Genomic DNA, 23,112 nt, shown 5'->3' with positions numbered 1-23,112 from the left:
AAGACATTAGACAGATTCTGTACATCCACTAAAATTTTACTAAAGCTTTCAATGTATATACATTAACTAAATGAGGATGACGGAGTGCCAGTTTAGGATATACATTTTTTAATGTTTATATAATAATGATGTGAATACACTGTGCACTGAAACACATACTGTACATTGTGTGCAAAAACTACATGCATATTTAAATCCATGCATTCCATACTGAAACACATGTACATTGCAATGAATTGGACAAACTTCATAACAAAATGCAGTTTGAAATATTGAAATGTACATCTGCATTTCTTTAAAACAAAGTACACCAATGACTGAGCCTCTTATATTGGTTCACTGACATAAATGAATATTACATAACTAACAGCCATGTAGCATCAATAGCAATGTGATACACACAATCACAGCAACCATGAAAACTAATACAAGGACGAATGAAACTGGGTGAAAATAAACCAAGAAACCCAACAACTGATGTGGGAGTCCTGCACTCGGTTTGAAGAAACAGTTGGAAAGAAAAAGAAAAAAGAGAGAGACGTATTAGGTGAGCTGATGATGACAGATGGATGCGTGTGTGTCGAGGAGAAAAAAATGGCGGGTGTGTGTTGACAAGTGTGCCAGAGATGTTGTGATGAGGATCATCTGAAAATAAAAAAAAACAACTGGTGTGAGGAATTGGTGTGAGCAGAGAAAAGTTTTAAAAAGAAAATACAGGGAAAGAGTTATACCGAGTTTGAAAAAATTGGGCAATATATAAGATAAATTGACATATCATTGATTATGTTACAGTACTTGGGAACTTTTAGAATAAAGCACTGTCACATATACCATTCTGTTAGTGTGTCTACATTAGAATGCTCACATGTTTTACTGGTTGCTGCAGTCTGGGAATTAAGTATGCTTTGTTCTTCAGATCATATGTAAAAGACGCTGTTAGTGGAATAACTATACATTTGAGTGAGCACAACCTGAAGAGCGTCATCTCAGACAGAATTTACTTTTCACCTTTAAAGAGGTAACTTTTTATTTTACTGTATATTTGCTCATCTGAGGGAGTAAGCCTGTTGTGCTATATTTTGGGCCACACCGATCACAACTGATGTCCAGGCCTGCAACTTGTGTATTTATGTGAGTATAACTGTGGGGCAGACGCATTAGTTTATATAGTTTAGCAAAGGTTGATTGTTAAGACAGTTTTTGTTATTTATCTAATGCATTTCAGATAGAATTGTTAAAGTACTTAAATATTCTAAGTTGTTTTTACACTGTATGTGAACCTGTTGCTTAAAAAAGTACTATACATTAAGCTATAAAATTACTTAATTGGAGTAATATATATGGCTGATATTGTATTACTTTGAGATATCATTATTGGCTGCTTGAGAATTAAAAGTAAGTTACTAGTTAGTAAAACAGCTATAACATTAAGGCAAACCTCTGATTTATAAATGCATTTGTTTTTATTTAAGTCACTCTAACTATTATTAAACTCTTTATAATAATTCTACAAGGGGGCTCCGCCCCCTGCTCGCTTCGCTCACCTACCCCCGGCGTTGGGTATCCTGAAATACATTAGTCGAGCTTGTTCGTTTTAGAGCCGTGCCCGCTTTGCCCGCGGCATTTCAGACGCACATTGTAGACGCCTGCGTTCATTGCTTTTATCCAGGCGGGCTCGTGTTTGTATATTCGTCAGTTGAGGTCGTTCGTTTTGAACCCGTGCCTGCTTTGCTTCCGCAGTGTCAGACGCGCGTTGTAGGCGCCTGCGTTCATTGATCTTATCCAGGCAGGCTCGTGTTTGTATCATTGAGTTGTATTGTGTTTGAATTTGGTGTAAAGCGTTCAGCGATTTGTACAATCCCAAGCAGCACATTATTCCTAACTTCCTAACTTCACTCCGCAGTAGTGCCACTCACAATATGGCAGTGATGCCTGTGCCTTCACTCCGCAGTAGTGCCACTCACAATATGGCGGTGACGCCTGCGCCTTTCGTACTATCTTTGTGGACCTGTGGGGCCTCAGTAGCCTCTCACGTTTGACTCTGGGGTGCAGTGCAGAATCCTCTTTTTTGCGTGGTTGTGTCATTAGTGGTAGCTATGGGCGCGTTGTTGCTTCATTTCTCATTCACGTTAGTTGAGCTCTTTCGTTCTTGGGCCGTGACTCCTTCGTTCGTGGTGGATATGACTTCGCTTGCGGTTTATGAGACACGTGCCTACGCAGTACGTCTCATGGTCCCATCGCCGTGTCCCTGTGTCCATATCCGGTGTATTCTCGGTTTGAGACGCGCGCCTGCGCAGTATGTCTCATGGTCCCATCGCTGTGTCCCTGCGTCCATATCCGGTGTATTCTCGGTTAGTAATATGGATTTTTAGCTGAGACAGTAAAAGGTGTTAATTTGTTTGACTTTTCACTAGCTGAGACAGTGAAATACTACGCTATTTTAAAAATTGCAATACAATCAACAAATTAACTATAAGTAGGAGAGTTCCAGTATACTGACCTCCCAGTTGGAAGATGGTGTGGCCTAATGGTTAAGACACTGGATCATATAACACAATATTTTGGGTCCTATTCTCATTAATGATTAACTCTGTGAACATAAGTGACATAACCTGTCAGTGGTAAAAAAATAATTGATTTTAAATCAATCATCAGCTAAATTAATGCAAATTACATTACAATAGTAATTTCTCTTCCTTGAGATAGTGGTAAGACTATTACTTTAGTTTCTAATTCTACCTTATCTACTGTATAACTGCCTGTGTCAGTAAAGTTAGGGATTGAAATGCTCTCTAAGAGTTTTGAACGACCTTCATTATAGTTTCAGCTGTGTTCTGCCACAATTGAAAAGGCAGGATTATTTTTTATGGAAAAAGACCAGGGCATGGTAGAGGGAAAAATTATAGCAGTTAAACAAAATGAAAGGTAAAAACCAGGAAGTCAAACGATTGTGCACCTAAGCCTTAACAAAAACTCAAAATCCTTTAGTTTAAAGTAATAGTCTTAGGGATGTGGGAGAGTGTGCACATTTGCAATGGCTGGGTGTAAGATTCAAATCTGAATGTTTAAGCCATAATGCAGCAGCTCCAATCATCTGTGCTTTTATGCCACTTTCCTGTTATCCTCAAACTGGTAGATAGCAAGATTAAAGATCATGCTGTTAGACAAAATGATGTGCATGTTATTTTAACCTGAGAAGTACAAAATCTTAGATCAAACACCGTTTTCTGCAAGAGTAAATACAAAATTGTTACCTTATTATATTTAATTGACTACAAGTTATTGGATAAAAGATTATATTTTTAAAGGGTTTTGACTAACTCCTAATTATAGTTTGGCTGGTAGAAATATGAAATGTAAGTGAAAGTAGATGTCATTATATTTGCTAATTGATCTTGGTTCCTTAGAAATTAATTAATTATTAATTTTGTCCTCAATAATCAAATATATTGTAGCTCCTTTTGCATGTCTCAGCATCTGTTTGTACTCAGTAGTCAAGTATGCTTTGTAATGAATCCAGGAACTCAAAAAAACCAACTAATTAGATTATATAATCTACCTTTGATAAGCACATATAATGGATCAAGTTTTGGAAATGAAGCTCAAGTTATATTATGAATGAGTATGAGACTTACATGTATACACCATCCATTTATTGAACCCGTTTAACCATTTTAGGGTTACAAAAGGCAATAGGTGCAAGACAGTGACCAACCCAGGATGAGGAACCAGTTCATATTAGAGCTCATTCATATACATTCATGTGGGATCAATTTAGAGTTAATATGTAATCTAACAGGCAGGTCTTTAGGAGGAAAACAGAGTATCTAGCTGAACCCTTGCAGACACAGAAGAAACATACAAAGCCCACACAGACCTTTACACAAGCCCTGATCTTCTGGAACGTTAAGGTGTTTGCATTGAAAACTGTGCTCCTGTGCAGCTCAAAAGGATATTTAAATAAATAGAAATTAGTAGGTTAAAAGGTCCTGCTTTTTCCTTCATTTATAGTGGTTTGCTCAGTAGATTAAGAGATCAATATCTTTGGATGTAGTACTAGGGTGTTGTACCGTGTTAGCCATTATGAATGTAGAGAAAAGCCAAACAAAATGACACCTTTTATTGGCTAACTAAAAAGATTACAATATGCAAGTTTTCGAGGCAACTCAGGCCCCTTCTTCAGGTAAGATGTAATACTATCTTTGGATGGAAACTTAGCCTTTTTCAAGAGTGATGAAAATGAGTCTCCTTATAACACCTGGGTCAGTAGAGTTTGGTGATTGTAGGCCCTGTTTATAACATAATCCATTAATTAATTTCATAAATCAACTTAATCCAAAACTGATTTTTTCAAAGCAGAAGCCTATCATTGCAGACAGAGACACAATGCTGGAACCAAACCTGAATGTGGCACAAGTGTATTTCACTGTACTCTCACTCAGTCACAAATCCTAATAATTGACAGGGTTTCCAAGAAATTGTAGTACCTCGAGGAAACTGAAACAGACACAGGTAGAATGTGCAAACTCCAAAGAGAGAGCTATCTAATTGGGATCTGAACCTAGGGCAAGGACATCATGTTGTTCAGTATGTCACAGTGTTAATGTTAAAGCATTTTAAATCTTATATTTGAACTTTTTTGGCTAAGATATCTGTTCTCAGTAGGTTTATACTGTACAAACTGTACTAACTCTGAAAATAACGTATGAACAAGGTAAAAAGTCAGTCAGTCAGTCAGTCATCTTCCAACCCACTATATCCTAACACAGGGTCACAGGGGTTTGCTGGAGCCAATCCCAGCCCACACAGGGCACAAGTCAGGAACAAATCCCAGGCAGGGTGCCAGTCCACTGCAGGACACATACACACACACACACACACCCACACACACCAAGCACACACAAGGAACAATTTAGGATCGCCAATGCACCTAACCTGCATGTCTATGGATGGTGGGCAGAAACCGGAGCACCCAGAGGAAATCCACGCAGACACGTGGAGAACGTGCAAACTCCACGCAGGGAGGTCCCAGGAAGCGAACCCAGGTCTCCTTACTGCGAGGCAGCAGCGCTACCACTGTGCCACCCCAAGGTAAAAAGTAATTTGTCAAACTTAGTTATCAGATGAGTAAACAAGAATGGTTGCTCTTTCTTATAACAAACAGAAAATTAACGGCATATTATGGTTAGAAACCATAATAATTTTCATTCTGTTTATAATTTAATATTCTCTTTAATTTATCATGAAATTGCTCAGTTGCAGCAGGATAGACTTGTCATGTTTCAGCCAGCATTTCTCCCCTGGCTGGGTGTCAAAGATGTGTTTGTTGTCTGTTTAGTTTAATTTTGTGCCATTTATTTGTATTAACATTACTTTTGTTCATTTTGTGCATTATACTTGGTGTTTATTTTTTGGAAAATTCCTTGGTTATGTCCTATGTATTTTGTTAGTGGTGTCCCAAGAAGCACAGCCATCTGCAAATCACCACCAGGAACTGCCCTCCACCCTATATATTGCAGTGCCTTCCGTAGTTCCTGATGTTTTATTTTGAATATGTTATGAACGGGAGTGTTATTTGTGTTTTGTTGCGTCTAATTTATTGCTTTTCATGATTTCCTGTATTTTTGAACCTGTGCTCTATTTTTGACTTAGGATTCTGTATTGGGACTTTGTTTGCTGTGGATTGCCTTGCCTTCTCAGGCAGTGTTTCTTTTGTGCTCTTAGGAGCGTCTTGGATTACTGAGCCTTTTATTAAAATAAACAATTTATTTTATAAAGATTTTTCTGGGAGCATTAGTGTCTAGTCAGAATTTGGATGGCAATTATCCCCCTATAGGGCAGTTTTTGAAAGTATTTTGGGACTTCTGTGCATTTTGGGACTCCCAAGTCACGACAAGACTCACCTGCAGGGGGTTCATTAACTTGGCACTCTCGCCGATACTTTCTTCAATATAGCGTCTTTCTTCTTCAGTAATAGTAGGATGTACAGCAGGGCTCTCATATGAGACCATAATCCAAAACAAGTACCAAGTCACTCCAAAACTACCTGTTTTGAGAAAGAACATGACAAAATGATCAGAGGCAGCAGGATTAGGGTCAATGTTCTTCTGCCAGACTTTTCCTCTAGAACAGAGGTTATCAGGGTTGTAGTGGGTGTCAGTTTTCATTCTAACAAATTTCTTGATCTTTTGTTTTTCAGTCTCTCTCCTTTCAAAACATTTTATTAACACATATACTTCATGAATATGAATATACACAGGTGTAAAAAGGACCAAGTTAGCTAGAGATCTGTGCACATATTTATCAAGTGTCTCAGAGTAAGAAAATAACCCTAACTCATTTAAAAATCTCAGAGTGACATCAATTTGGTCCTACTCTTAGCAGTAGGAGTTAAAGCATTTTATCAGTTTTTCTAAGTTAAGAAACTACTCCTAACTTCACCAGGATTTAGGATAGCTCATGAACTGTCCCAGCTCGCTAGGAGCTGCCAGAAGATGGCAGAGACTGGCATGCACATCCCACAAAATGCTGAATGTTTTGGAAACTCTGGACAACAATGCCCTTGTAAAAAAGATATTGATTTGAATAATGCAATAATATTCATAATGAATCTTTTGTGTTACATGATCACTTTTACACTGAGAACCTGTGTGCTGACAGACAAAATGAAAGTGTTGGCAACATTACATGTAAAATGCAGCTTTGCAATTATAAAAATTTGGGTATGCCATGACAAACCTTTTTTCAAATTTTGCACCAAATGTTAATTGCCCTTACACTGTGTTAGATAATATGCAGATTTATACATTTTCACACCACGTGAGGTAATTTTAATGAAAGATGCATTCATGCAAATCAGTGTACCCATATAGATCATTGCTCCATGTATGGGTGAGCATGCATATGTTAATCACAAGTGATATCGACATATCAACACACTGGTGCTCATGGGTGCAAACTGTATTGTAGTATGCAGCTTATTACCCTGAAGACATGCAGGGATGAATGGGTGATTGACAGGGAAATGTCAAACAAGTACACTGAGTTCTGCATTTCATGAACCACTGGAACATTCCTGTTACATTTTACAAACCCAGGAAGGTTCAAGAAGGAGGCGGAGTCTCCCGGGGCATTAGGTTAATACAGCCTCAGAAAAGATAAAAGGGCATCCTAGAAAAAGGCATGGTATGGCACTGAAAGTGTGAATTTCTCTTCAGATACAGCACAAGAATAGCTGTGGCTAGTTTCAGGTTAACTGTTACTTTACAAGACGCTACCCATTGTCATAATGGGAAGGTGAATTATTTGAAAGTATGTCTGTGGATCATCCATCCATCCATCCATATATTTTATAAACCTACTTTATCCTGAGCAGAGTCACAGAGAAGCTGGAGCCTACCTCAACAAGCATAGGTTACAAGGCAGGAACAATCTCTGGATTATGAGCTTTACTCTCATCCGGTGCGTGTGTCTCTGTCTTTCCATTTCAGTGCTTGTTGCAGTATTATTCTTTATGTTGTTGCGAAGTGGCAACAATTGCATGTGGCTTAGCACAATATCCTGTCTTATTATGCTTTCTTCTTCTTCTATTATTATTATTATTATTATTTATTTTTTATTATCTTTGTGGTGAATCCGTGGCGTTGCTATCTGAAAACTGCAAAACATTATCATGATTTCCAAGGAAACTACAAAACATCATCATAAGTACAACTGTATGGCTCCAGCTTCTGCAAAAATTGTAATGTCATTCATCCTCAAACATGGCCTCCTATTCCTCATCGGGACTAATACTGGAACTAGGACACTTTGTGAATACTTCTCTGGGATCGGACACATTCTTATCATAGTCCTTCTTTTGTTGCACTTCCTAGAGATAATTCTGAAATGCTTGACAAATATGGGGCCTGATGGTACTTTGCTATTTGCATCTCATTACCTGACTGCTGGTTCTGAAAATAGTAAACAATTAAAAAGGAATGCAGGTGTTTTAACTTAAAATAGAAAACAAAGTGTTCTGAATCATAACAAGTGGGTTAAGCAAAATCAAGTCCAAAAAATGCATTGGTTTAGACAGCAATATATGCAATCTGAAGAATAATATGTGGGTGAAGTGAAAATATACAGCCACTACGGCCCTCCAGGGCCAAGATTGAGGATGCCTGCCCTAGAATATCTGACATTTCCTTGTGGTATACAAAACACAAATTGGAAGTAAAAAGAACCCAAAACAATTGGTTTTCCAATTCTGATATAACACTATTAAGATGTTCGGAAAACGTGTTAAGAAATATCACAAAAACCTTCTCCAGTGTGCATATTGTTATGTACTGCTAGAATTAGTTATTATCATGATTACAGTTAAATTCAGTATTGCAGCATACTGCCAATGGAAAGTATTGAACAGCACACAGCGGGTGCATATATCTGAACACCTCTTACTGCTCACAGCCTTGCTGACATCACTAACCTTGGGATTAATAAAGTATCTATCTATCTATCTATCTATCTATCTATCTATCTATCTATCTATCTATCTATCTATCTATCTATCTATCTATCTATCTATCTATCTATCTATCTATCTATCTATCTATCTATCTATCTATCTATCTATCTATCTATCTATCTATCTATCTAAACTGTGGAGGTAACTTAACATGTGCACTGGGTACATGATGGTCATGGAATTGGTCCAGTATAATTCAGAACTGTTTTACATCCTTGGCCCTTTTTATTTTGACCTTCATCGTCAAACATTCATTTTCCAAAAAATGAAATTTACAAAAAAATTGTATTTTGTTAAAGAAATTAGCATATTAATTAATAGATCACATTTCTGATAAAAACATAATTATATTTTGTAAGTTTATAACCCAGTACATGATTAAACAAACATCACAAATGGGTGCTAATGATCAATGACAAAATGAGTTGATTGAGGCAAACTTATTAAAAAATGAATGCATGGCAGATGTGACAGTTTAATGTTTAACTAATCAATATTTATTATAATGACAAGAGTAAGCATTACAACAGGATTAAAGGAGGACATTCAGCATCAGAAAAATCTCTTCTAAGAAGAAATTTTGTGAGAGACAGTACAGTAGGTAGACAGTCAAGATGTGCTGTTCAAGCTCTTCTGAACAATCAGAAGGAAGTATGCAAGGCTGAGAACCAGAAATATAGTGGTTGGACACAGAAACTGAGTGCAGCAAAAGAGAGATTCTTCATTCCAATGTCCCTTTGGAACTGGAATATATCCAGCACTGCTATCAGCTCTGAACTCACAGAATCCCATGAAACCCAACTACATTGTACAGAGATCTTGTCACAAATGGAAACAAAGCCAGAAAGGTTGTGTACAAAAACTCAAAGACTGAGGTGTTGAACAGTGGCATCAAGTGGTTTGGACTGATAAGTGAAAACTTGAAATTTTTGGCTTAAACATGTGACAGTTTGTCAACAGAAAAGCTGGAGAGTGCTACATGGATAAGTGCTTGAAGATAACAGTGAAGCATGGTATAGTTACAATGCAAGTTTGGAGCTGCAGTTCAGCAAATGGAGATACTGATCTGCTAAGAATTGTTGGAATCATCAATGTTGTGAAGTACAATCACATTCTCATACAACATACAATGTCATTAGGGAAGTGTCTGATCAATCCCAACTTTAACTTTGCAGCAGGGCAATCACTCCAAATATGTGGCCAATAGGCATAATAAATAAATAACAAAGAGTTATTGATTTTGACTCTCATTTAAACCTGAATAATGTTTCTCTTGTGGTTTAAAAAAATATCTGCCCTGCTATATTTCTTCATGCAAGTGGAAGAACACATTCTTCTTTGTTCCAAATGTTCTCTGTTACACTGAGACCCGGAGACTGAGAAGGCCTTTGTCATGTTCACGAAACCATCTTGAGATGATGCATGCTTTGGGACATGGTGGATTATTCCGCTTAGATTGGGTCAATAAAAAGTTGTACACTTTCAGCAACAGTGATTATATATTACCAGTAACGGCGCACTGCACAATAACGTGCAGTGAATACACTTGACTTGAGCATTCATAGTTTTCATACTCTTTCTCTGTACGTTTAGCATTCATTTGCTCAGAGTTTGATGTGCTCGCTGCTTCCAAAGCAGCGCTTCTTTTCTTCTTTCATCGGCATCTTTTTGCATTAAAATTGATTAAGTCAGTATTTGTGTTGCAATTACCTAGTACATTTTCTTTAATTTTTCACTTAAGCTGGCACTTAAGTCTACAATCTGTGTCAAGAATGATATAAGATATGAAGAGGTAGGGGAAGTGATGGCAAAGGTGGTAGGGATAAGAACAGTGCCCTTACACTAGCGCCACACAGCCACCCTGCTGGCTGCTGGCGAGAGTTGATTCTATAATAAAATAAAATAAAAATAATAAGAGGAATAACCTTGGAGGTCAATCATCACCCCGCAAGCGGATAGTAGACGTCAAATAGTATAGGTATACCAAATTTCAGGTCAATAGTTCAAACGGTTTGCGAGCTACAGGTGATTTAAAATCCTGGACAGAGAAACGGACAGCTACGGTAGCGTATTATATATAAAGATACTCAGTTGAATTCACATGATGTCTATTTAGCATTAAAAGGCCAAACGTGCCAAATAAACACTCTGCACACCAGTCTTGTTGACATAGGACAGGATAGATTAAAAGATTCATGCTGTTTCTGTCATATTCTTACCCTACTATCTGCATGTCACAGAAAAAACTGAAATTTATCAAACCATTCAACATTTTTATAACTTTCAATTATCCATTTTGGATAATTATGTGTAGTCTCACTTTCCAGCTCTTAGGTGACAGGAACCCCGGTGTGGTCTTCTGCTTTTCTAGACCATCCTGTACATGGACTGATGCATGGTGTATTCAAAGATACCCTTCTACACACTGCATGCTACAAAGTGCTATTCACTGATTTATGTATTGTACCATACTATAAAGTGTAGAGAGTATAGTGTATGAAAATACCATGAAGACAGCCATTTCTGAGACAATGGAACCACCTGGTTTGCCACCAACATAATCCCTGTCGATTTTTGGTCAAACAACAACTAAACCTCTTGAACATACCTGTGTGGTATATGATTGACAGTTAAGAGGAACAGGTTATTTATGTTAAAAAAGTAGATGTACTTATTTATTGTATTTATTTCTTCTTTGCTCATTTCATTAGGTGCATTAGAATCATTTACATGAGAACAGCTCCAGATGAGGCCTTACCAGTGCATTATAAAGCTTGAGCAGAACCGCCTTGGTTAGTGCTACTGATCTTTACATTCTTTTAGCCTTCCTAATGACTTCTGAACACTGTCTAGCAGTTGATAATGACTAGTTTACTTCAATGGCAGTTGATAGTGATGAGTCTACTGCTTTTCCAAAATAAGAAGTAACAAAAAAGGGGGCGTGAATGTTGGCATATGTGGCGTAATTTCTCTATTTGTAGGAACATTTTAAACTTGTAGCGGTGTATCGGCAGCAAAAAATATAGGAATAAATTTTATTAGGGTTTCAAAAAAACGTTGGGGGGCACGATTAAAACTCTTATGAAAACTCGGGTTGTAAATACTTAAAGGTTGAGAAACGCTGTCATAAGGTATACATTCGAATTTCAGACCCCCAACGTATAATATTTTACATTTACATACATTACATTTCATCTGCCATAAATCTGCCCAAGCCTGTATTCTGTTCAAGTCCCTCTGTAATGATTCAATGGATTCTAGATTATCTGCCAATCCACATAGCTTGGTATCATCGGCAAACGTAACCAGCTTGTTATTTATATTCCTATCCAAATCATGTATATATTTTAAGAACAGCAGTCACCACTCTGCCAATTTATAAACTACACTCTGAAATTCTACCTCTTTTAGTTTGATGCCCAACCTCTCATGTGGGACTTTTTAAATTCTTTCTGAAAGTCAAACTAAATAATAAGATATGCACCACATTGATCATATCAATTTATTGGTTCCTCATAAAATATCCAGAATGTTGCAGTATGTTATTAAAATATGACCTCCCTCTTCTGAGTCTATGCTGACTGTTCAGTAAAAGTCCTATTCTTGCCATGTGTGGCTCAATCGTATCCTTAATAATTCCTTCCATTAATTTTCCTGTGATGCATGTTAACATTACTGGGCTATAATTTGGATTTGCCCAATCACCCTTTTTATATAATGGCATAATAGCTGCCATTTTGCAGTCCTTTGGAAATTCCTAAGTTTGCAGTAACATTCTAAAAATATCAAGGATTTTAAAATGTACTCTCTAACTTCCTTATGCACTTGAGAATAATACTATCTGGTCCTGGTGATTTGTTTGATATCAGTCTATCTATTCTGAGCATTACCTCTCCCTTTAAGTTTGCAAATCCTTCAGTACCTCCTTAGTTGTCCCTGTTACTACTGGGAGGTTATCCACTTTCTCACATGTAAAGACATTAGAAAAATGCAAGTTTAGAGCATTTGCTATTTCACTATCTGCATATTTTAATTCACCTTTACAATTCCTTATACACTTCCCCTCCTCCTTGATTGTTCTATTTCTACTAAAACACTGAAAGAATCTCTGTGGGTTATCTTTCACCTTATTTGCAACATTCCTTCTTAACGGTTGTCCTCATGCTGTCATACACTATACTGTTAGCTTTAGAGTTGTTAGTCTTATACACTTTATACAACTGTTTTTTCTGTTGTAGCTTCATTTTTAAATTTCATGCTAATTACAAATTTTGGGATGTGCCTGTCGGACATTATATATAAAACATTTTTAAACCTGTTCCACCGCTCCTCAACTACTTCCATACTTAAAAGCCTATCCCAGTCTATCCTCCTTAGATTTTACCGCTTCTACTCAAAATTATCCTTGCCAAGGTTAAACTTAACAGTTTTAGTCTTTGCATCTGCACTTTTCCAAAACACGGATAATTGTATTATATTATGATCACTTGACCCTAGAGGTTCAGTCATCTCTACAGCCTCAATTTTATGCTGACTATTACAAAATACTAAATCTAGACAGGCTTCCCCTGGCATTGGTTCTTTAACATACTGCATTATGAAACAGTCACTGATAATGTCTATAAACTCCTGCTCTTGTACACCACTGTTTGCAATGTTAGCTCAGTTTATTTTTGGGTAGTTAAAGTCCCTCATGGCTATAATATTGACTATATATTCCCTTGTAAACGTGCCCTTTTAATATCATTAAAAAGATGCATATTGAAATTACTGTCTGCATTGGGGGGTCAATAACACACTCCTAAACATGGCCTCTTTCCCTAATGCTTTCCAGATGGATCCAGATGTCATCACTAAGATTTGGCTTATTCTCCAACTGAATTGCATTATAATTCTGTTTTAAATAAATGGCAACAACCCTGTTTTTCTGTTCTATCTGTCCTTCCTAAAAATGTGTACCCATCTATGTTATGCTAATCTCCATCTTTGTTATTTAGCCAGGTTTCTGTTATTGCTCTATCTTAATTATGCTCTGCTACATCTCAATTCTATTATTTTTGATAATTCTAGCATTAAGGCAAGCTTTTTTTAATGTGTTACTTATTTGACAGATGCACTTTAACTCTGGGTTAGAACAAATGTTATTTTGCATATTTGTTTTAACACCATTGTTACTCCTCTCCCATATTGTTTTAAATCTGGACTGTCATAAAGTCATTGCACCAACACTTCCTAGTTTAAGCAGTCCTTGACTAACTTACTCATATTCCTCCTCAATACATTGATGACCCTTCTGTTTAAATGTAACCTTTCGCGGAGGAACAGGTTCCATTGTTCCTAAACGAGTCACATAAACCTATACCCTTCTATCCTAGACCAAGGTTTGAGCCAAGTGTTAAGACTTCTAATCTCATCCCCTTTAGCTGGAAAGTAAGCTAAAAACAGCAAGCAGTGTGGCTGTAAATTAACTATAAACACCAGCATAAAATGTAAGAAATAAAGACAAACTTTTCTATGGCAGTTTGGAGTGATTCAGTGACAGCAAACTGTAACTTTCTGGGTGAGGAGTATTATGAAAAATCCAAAGATCTCAGACGTATAGTATATTTTCAGAAAAAGTAGGACAATTTAACTCAATCACTCAATCAATTGAGAGGCTGAGTTCCACATGATAGAGGCTCACAAATAAGCTCGCCTTATGGTTTTATTATAATTTACTGTGCTTAGCCTAGTACAGTGTACATTTTAGAACACTCCCTTCCCTCAGAGAAAATTCCATTCCACTACATCCATCAAACACAACATCTGTGCTTCAAACATAATTCCATCATGACTTTGGATTATTCCTTTCCAGAAGTTCTTTATTGGAGTGTTCCTGCTCAGAAAGTCAGTCGTTGAGCATTTACAACCCCTAGATCAAAGTTAAGGTCTACTGAGATAACCACACTTCGCATAGTTGGCTCACACCCAAACCTATAAGCTTCTGAAATGAGCTTTTAACTGCCAAATAAGGGGTCTAAGTATGATGGACTGTTGAATAGTGTGACATCACATCTGTGCTCGTTAAAGATACTGGCACCATAGAGGATCAAGGTGGCCATTTAAGAAGATTGCTATTTAAAAATGATGTCAATTGAGCTTGTTGTGGAGAGCAAGGAATTGTATGCTGAATTTTCACACATCTTTAAACATAATTTCAATCACAAACTTGAGGTATATGGTTATTTTATTTAATGTAAACAGACATTATTATTTGATGGTTAAAAATATAGTAAAAACATAGAAGACGTCAGGTTCACATAATCATAAACTATAATCATATGCATTGGATCATCCTAGAAAAGAAGTGAATATTTCAGTAATTCGTGGTAACTGGTATGTTACACTTTAATGAATTAGGTTCAATAGAATAGGTACATAAAATCTATATGTGGAAATTCAATCTGTCTCTGTATTAAATAGAGACTGTTAAAATAAGTATCACCGCAAACTGTTTTGCTACCAATCTCAGATGTATTTATTTATACAGTTGCCACACAGAGATAATACAATGAGGTCCTTAGGATCACGTGTTATATCAATGGAGGGATGTGATCAAATGATTGTTGTTTTTAATGATATGTTCCGTATTTTTGAAGTCAGTTATTCTTTTACAATCATAGCAATCATGCATTTGTCCCAGCAAGTTGTTCTATTAAAGAAAACAATATTAAACAAACATAAATTGAAAAGTGCCTTACAATAATTTTATGTGGGTTATCAGAACAAATGTGAACCAAATAGTGTTAATACACAAGTGACACAAACATGTGAGGTATGTATATTACAAATCAAGTGGCACCAATCACAAGCAAACATCTTTTCCACTAACGAGATGATGTTCCCAGCATCTTGACTCCTTGAACATTCACCACTACTACAACATTAACAAATTCAATCAATTAAATGATATAAAACAAAGACATAAATGTATGTACAGTACAATACATATCAAGTGACATTTGGAAAAGATATTCAGCACATAAAATTACATGCATGTTCAAATGAATTAATGAAAACCATCACAGTCTAAAAATGTAAGAGAGAGAGAGACAGAATTCTGGGTTTCAGCATGTTTGTTTATAATTTGAATGCTCCCCATACTAGTGTTTGTGTGTTTCATAAATGGAGCAATTAAATGCACTCTTTATCATTGTAGTGTAATGTTCAATGATTTATGTGATTTGTGTCCATAAGCTTTGATCTGCATTTGATACTGATTTTTTCACACCATTTGTCTAGGTGACAGCATGTGAACAATGCACATTATTCTGTTTAACCTAGATCACCCAAAGATCACTTTGACTGGACTACATATGCAGCCACAGGGTAAATAAAGGATGGAATACCAACCACAGACCTAGGCAGAGTTTCAGATGCAGGGTGCAACAGAACACAAAACTTATATTAAAGAAAGTTGGGTAGCAACTGTGTGTAAGAAGAAGTCAAGTAAATTAAAATCTTTATTGTCTTATAAATGTATGTAGAGTGAACACCAAACCCTGCGACTCATGGATGTTTTGCTTTATATGTTTGCAATTAAAACCAAAAATGTTAAAAACTCATAATAGGGCAGCAGCCTTACCCAGACAACAAGGTCTTGTTCTTTTTCAATGGTGAGATATCTCATTGCCACTATACCAATTTTACTTTCTCTAAAATGTCACCAGTCTCAGCTCTTTACTTAATTTAAGCAACTTTTATCCTACACATACTTTCAGCATCTCACAGCAATTCTATTTTTCCTTCCACTTACCATACACATAGAAGACCGAGGACCAGCCAGAGTACTGCACTAGGACACCAGCCAGTGGCATAGCCACTACAGCACCTGCGTAGGAGCCTGCATAGAAGAAGAAGAGTGGTGTGTAAGACATCATCTCTGGAAATATCTTTTGGCAGGCCAGGGAGGCAACCAATAGACTGAACCCTTAAGAAAACTCTTACAAGAATTTGGGCTGCCAGCTTTTTTTTGCATTTATAGTCAGCTGGACTGTCTACAGAGTTTTTTGTTTCAGGTCTTACCACAGAATGCTGTTGTGGCCAGTCTACTCCTTTCCAGTGGTGGTGCCCATTTACTCCATATACCATGGCAAGCTGGGTAAGTCACTCCCTGGTTTAAGTGTGGATACAAAAACAGAAGGTTTGGATAAATGGCATAGATAGATAGATAGATAGATAGATAGATAGATAGATAGATAGATAGATAGATAGATAGATAGATAGATAGATAGATAGATAGATAGATAGATAGATGTGTGTAATTGTTAATTGCAAACCCAGTGATAATTAAGAACAAGTCACGTCCCAATCTAATTTCTGGGGCATTACGTTTAATTTAATCTGGATCTCTTTATTTGCATTGACTATTTTTAGTTAGTTTAAGTAATTGTTTAGAAGCCTTTAATTTATTAACGTTTCTGTTGATTTTGGGTTGGGGCTTTTCACTTATTGTTAACAATACTGTTAGATTTTTTTGGTCTTTGCCTAAACATTCCAAGAATTCCTTCCTACTAAATTCTTTCAGTCTTTATGGTTGTTTTATTATGTTTTTAAGTCATTTTTTAAGTCACAAGATTTTTCCTAATAGGTTTTTTAATTTTTTAATAAGTAATTGTCAGTCCTCACATTTTTTCATTCCTGTATGTTTGATCTAAACCTGTAATAATGCCAAGAAAATTTAAAGTTAACAACAGGAATTAAAGGATGACTATAAGGTCAACAGAACCTAAGCAATGAATACATCAAACAAGAAACACATGTCAGACAGCCTCACTGAACTTGCCCTATCTATAAAGAAGGATGGCTGTCTAATTTTCTGGCCTTTCTGATACACAGAAATATTTACTTTCACTCTCTGTCTCCCTCTGGTCTCTTTTCCTCCTCATGTATGATCCTTAGCCCATGTCTTAAGTTTACTGGCAGAGGATGGCCATATTTAACTCTATATAGGTAATACTTCTTTGGAGTATTTCTTGAAATGAGGAAGCCAGCTAACTTCTAACAGTTCTTATCTGTCCACTTACTTAATTTGCAAAAATGGACTTTCACTTCAATCTCTGAAAAAATCCTTAACCTATTCTTAATTGCTTGGATGAGTACATTTGTCTTCATTATCTACCATCTCATCTTAAACACCTGTGAGGTAATAACGTGACACTTTGAAGCAGTCTTATCTGAGTGGACCCTTCATATGTGCTGGGATAATTGCCCAACATCACCTTAGGATATGGCCCTCAAAGCCTACTAGGCCCATAGTCAGCAAGATTACAAAGTGACAACTGCAAACCTAATGAAATCTGCAATGTCAGAATTCCAAACAGTGCATGTTAAACGTATCCAACACGAAAGCCCTTTGGATATTAAAACACAATATTTATTTTATCGTAACAATAGACTGAGTCTTGCAGTACTGAGTTGCTTAAAAGCCTTTTGGAAAGTGAATAGATAGAAGAACACAAGATGAAGATAGCAGGTGCATCAATTGTTTATTGTTTTTCTTTTTAAGTTAGCCCCTTACCTCCACCAGTCCTTGCAGTATCCTCACGCAGATCACACAGCCATAGTGCACTCGTGCTGCTGTTGGAATCAGCATGTTCAGTGTAGATGTAGCAACAATGGCAAACCCAAACACTCTGTGGGGAAAGCAGAGGTTGTGACTCAGAGGTATCTCTTCCTCTTCCTCTGCCCTCTATTCCCACAGGGTGGCTTTTCCATTGTACAGGAGTTCACCATACCTGTTGGCTGCAAATTTCTGAGCTATGAAGCCTCCAGGGATTTGAGTTACAATATACCCCCAAAAAAAGGAGCCATGGATCATCCCTACTGTTTCCGGGTCCCAAGAAAACTGGGCTTTCTGAAAAAAATCAAGCAAACAGCAACAACAAGGAAAACATTGTGGTCATAAATGTGCATTTGTCTTCAAACAATGAGTCACATGGACTGGTAAAAAAAGGACAGAACAAGCAAGCATCCATATATGGAGTTGATGTCTTCTATTGGTGTTTGAGAGTATGGACCAGCAGCCTCTCCCTTTTATGGAGTATGGATTTTGCTGTATGCTGCTGCTGAATGGTTTTGGACAATCCATAAGAAATAGCTGTTTAGAACCTAACATTCTCATTAAAATTACACTTTAGTGTAGGCAGTAGTGGTTGAGTGCTTAACAGCAAAAAAAAATATGTGCAAAGGAAAACTCTTGAACAAAATAATGAATTACCAGTCTGTGCATAAGTAGTACCCCTAATAATGAATAGCATACTTAAAAGCCATTCTAACAACAAGTCACCTTGCAGAAATAACTGATGGTCTTTTGGGCCTTGTTCAAATGTGTATGAATTAACTACTTCTTATGCTTGGTATTCTTCTTCAAACAAGCAATGTATTAATCTTTATTCAAAATAGAACTTTTCACAGAGATCTCTGTTATAGGATCAATCAATCACAGAAAAAAACAGTATATAACATCTTTCATTTTAAAAAATGTGGGACAGCATGGGTTAGCACTTACATCTGAGAAAGCAACTCTGAATGATCAAGTTCAGCCCCTTAGACACAGCCATTTAAAATATATAATGTCACAAATCAGAAAAAAAGTAGACCACAATAAATTATTAATATTAAAATCAACAAAACAGAATAGAATTACAAAAACTTAACCTAAATTTAAGGTATTGAAAGGCACTCAGAGACACTTGGAAAGGATCAAGAAAAGATAATATCGTACTACTGAACCTAGGACCTACACCTAACCACGGTCCATTTTAGAGTTTTCAAGAAGTCAAAAATAAGGAGGTGCCTCACAAACTAACTTACAGTAGGAAGGGATGATTAATAAAAAGGAGCCACAAGACTAGGACACCATTAAATATGAGAATTTAATTTTATATTGAAACTCTGGCCCAGCAAGAAGACAAGCATCTAACAATCTTAGTTCTTTCACACTGTGGTATAGCAAGACCAGAGCAGATACAAATTCTGTGTATGTGGGTAAAATATCTAATCAATGGACTGTAAATCCATGTTTGGTCAGAACAATTTCCACCTCAGGCTTACTGTGTAACCCTGAGCTGTAATTGTAAATAAGTTGGATATAAACAGTTGCATTATATTTTAAAACTTGTTAGTTCAATAAATGCATTGGCCAAAAATATATTGTGGAGTGTTGTTGTAGACAGAGCTTTATAATTGATTATTGCAATATCTGTAACAAACATTCTGTTCAACAAAGCAGGAGACCAGTAGTGACAAGCTGTTCTCTTTTATTAGCACACCTTTTTCCTTCTCACAAACTTTCTAAGCAGGACATCTGAACATCCTCTAAGCATTGGTTACCAGAACAAAACTATCCACTGGAGCCTCCAGTATAACATGCAGATCACAACAAAGCTATTGTAGCTGATCATGGGATGCAAAAAAACAGTTTTCTGCATCTGGTATTAGGCATTTAGCAATTGATGTATAAACTTAATGCAGTCTTTAAGTAATGTAACCCATGTGGAACTTTGTAAAAGCATGAAAAAGGATTTCAATATTTGACAAGGAGAGGTATGGACAGATAAGGGTGTTGATATGAAAAGGAAAATGCAAAGTCATGACTACAACTTAAATATATGAATCAAAATTCTGATGATTGCCACTGAAGCTTTCTATAGATGATGAGGTTATGACTTGAGAAGATCCTATATTTGAGAGATGCATTTAAGTCCTTAAGTTGTGGCTCTGTCTTGTTATCATTTAATTTAATAGAACTTACACTTATTCAAGCTGACACCACATGAAAGCTGTCTTGTCTATGGGTGCTGTGCTACCTTAACTGGTGTGAGTGAACGACCCCAGCCAGCTCCAGGACCTAAAGATACAACTCTCGTGTTGGTTCAATCAGACTATGTCAAGTGTGCATTTTGTATACTTGGCTCAGGTGTCATTTACTTAGTGTCATATGGCCTAGTCAGGGCTATCAGTTTACTCTGAAACAGAAAACACAGTTTTGAACTCAGATGATCATGTGGAAAGCCATTCAAAAAAAGAAAAAAAAAAAGAACAGAAATTATTAAATGCTTACACATTAAAAACTTAGTGAAAAGGGAACCCATTCTTTTGACTTTGCCCATTTATGCCATGTATTATTCCACTGATATAGTATAGGTTTCAGTTTCTCCTATACAGTATTGAAATGTCAGACAGGAAAAGGATGGCACCATCATAGAAAAAATAGTATATTGGAATGTTGTAAATAACCTTCTGATAGAGCTTGCTATGAAAAGCAATTTAAAAGGGGCTGATACGTAGGTGTACCTATTAATAAATTATTCTTATGTCACAAGGCCTTACCAAATGCCTGCTCTTTTCAAAACTTGACACATCGATGTTAGCACTTTTGAGTTGGAATAATTAAACCGCAGGCATAGACTTAGTGTTATGTATCAAGATTTTAAATAAGACTTTGTTTGTGTCATATAGCAGTAAGTGACTGAAGCAAGCCCTTAAAAACTCCATTTTAAAGTATCTAAGTATTACAATACCTTTTGCTATTGCATTATAAAGTCCTGCATACTACTTCTTGCAATTAAACATGCTATTTAATAAAGAGGAGTAAGAGCACATTGAGCTTAACCATGTTAACTTCTTTGTGATATTTATTTCAATGAATAAAATTAAAAGACTGAATGATTTTTTGTAATGCTTTTTTAAATGCAAGGTTTTTTACAAGGTAGAAAATTACTCTTTATAAAAATGTAATTAATTTTTGCAAAGAAAAATAGAACAGTGTTTACTAAGAAGCAGTTCATCTACCAACAGGACTGGATCTAGCATTTTTGCTTCTCTGTAAAAATGGTGCCTAAACTTTATATTTTTTCATACTTATATAGGGCATCATAATTTTTGGGCATATATACATGTATATAAAATTGAAGAGTGTGGGGGAGTTCACCATGGTATTTCGAGCATGGGGTTATATGTATATTTGATTGACAGGGAGATTTACAAGAAATGCAGCCCCCACTTTTGGATGTGCTAGGCTGCTGCCTAGTTCACCTATATGGTAAAGTCAGGCCTATTTACCAATCTATTTTCAAACCCACCTAATCTAGTTTAGGTTCCTGGTTGAGGACAGAGCCTATCCTAGCAGCAAGGCAGGTGCCAATGTTGTATAATATACCAGTACACCACTCAGTATTCTCATGCACAGGCCTACTGTAAGGAGCAAGCTATAAAAATAAAATAACAAAAATTGTTTTCTTTTTCTGTGATTCATAAAATGCTTTTTTGATATAGTACACTACACTATGAAAATTGCTAAATGACAAAAGCTACTTGTTACTTTTGTAATAGCTATATATTGTTTTTCAGTAGTACATGGTATGTAAACTGATGATAACGTAATACACAACATTCTCATTCCAGTGTTTTTGTTGTGATTCTGCCTCCACAAAATAGTGAAGGAGTTAGGCCCACAAGCCAACAAAACAGATCTCACCCAAGGCAAGCCTGACCCAGGAAAATTGGAGGCGTAAGGCCCAACTAGGCCTGTACACAAGAAAGACTTAGAGTTATTAATCTTGAAAATGTCTCACCAGGGGGTGAAACTGTAAAAACTCCAGATAGGTTAGATACAAGTCGACAAAAATCCACATAAAATTAAAGATGAATTGAAACCAAGTCCCCAATACATAAATCAAAATTCAAAATCCTTAAACATAGCAAAAAATATCAAAAAGCTAGTAAAAACAAAGAAAAGCAAAACAGGAGAAACCTCACCAAATCATCAGCATATATACAATGCACCATTGAGGGACTGCAAATCCCATGAGCCTTTAAAGGGCTGGGAGCAGACCCTCTATGGTGATTGACAGGTGGCCCCACCTTTTGGAGGAACCACCCACAAAATACATGGAACATAAACAGGTAGTTGCAGTGTGCTCTAAGCTGGGGATGATCCTGTGCTGATCTGGTCTCAGTATTCATTTATGGTTACAAGACTAACTTTAGGATTAGCACCATTGCAGTGTGACTCATATCTACAGACTAGCAGTGGATCAAGACCAAGACTAACTGCAGTCACAGCATGCTTTTTGGATGGGAGATGTGGATCAAAGTTGCATACTACCTTAGACCATCTCGTGAGCAGGTTTAACAGACATACTGTAGTATAGTAAGTAAAGTTACAAAATGAATTCTGCATGTATGAGAGAGATTGTTAGGGACATGAAAAAGCACAAATATGTCATTAAAAAATAATGAAACCATATTTTATGTTTATATGTGGACTGTAGTATAGCATAGTACTGAATCAATAATATTTAACTAAATGCATAAGAAAAAACAAGCAATGCATGTCAGTTTTTATGTTGCATAACATAAGAAAATGAAAAATATGGATCAACATACATTTATCCATTATTAATCTTTGTTAAAAAGACCCAGAGTCATTGTCTCTAATTAAAAAACTGCTTGACGATTGGTTTGGGAATGACACTGCAACTTTCTTTCATCCTGTATTCCTTCAGAGTGAAGTCTGTGCTGTGATGAGAAATTCTTTACTAATATTGTGCAGGCTCTGA

At 36.4% G+C, this 23,112-nt stretch overlaps 1 protein-coding gene across 1 annotated transcript in view; it reads right to left on the bottom strand.

The window, feature by feature from the left end:
* The window catches only part of LOC114660786 (vesicular glutamate transporter 1), a 159,332-nt gene that overhangs the window by 23,747 nt on the left and 112,473 nt on the right, over positions 1-23,112 (bottom strand). Inside the window, exons 3-7 of the mRNA XM_028813682.2 lie at positions 18,286-18,404; positions 18,069-18,183; positions 16,574-16,661; positions 16,305-16,391; positions 5,904-6,046 (exon numbers count right to left, since the gene is read on the bottom strand). Coding sequence (XP_028669515.1) covers positions 5,904-6,046; positions 16,305-16,391; positions 16,574-16,661; positions 18,069-18,183; positions 18,286-18,404 — 552 coding nt within the window. The remainder of the gene's footprint in view (positions 1-5,903; positions 6,047-16,304; positions 16,392-16,573; positions 16,662-18,068; positions 18,184-18,285; positions 18,405-23,112) is intronic.

Source organism: Erpetoichthys calabaricus, chromosome 11, assembly GCF_900747795.2.
Source record: "Erpetoichthys calabaricus chromosome 11, fErpCal1.3, whole genome shotgun sequence".
Taxonomy (NCBI): Eukaryota; Metazoa; Chordata; class Cladistia; order Polypteriformes; family Polypteridae; genus Erpetoichthys; species Erpetoichthys calabaricus.
Note: the sequence above shows the minus strand (reverse complement) of the source record. Positions and strands in the feature narration are given on the sequence as shown.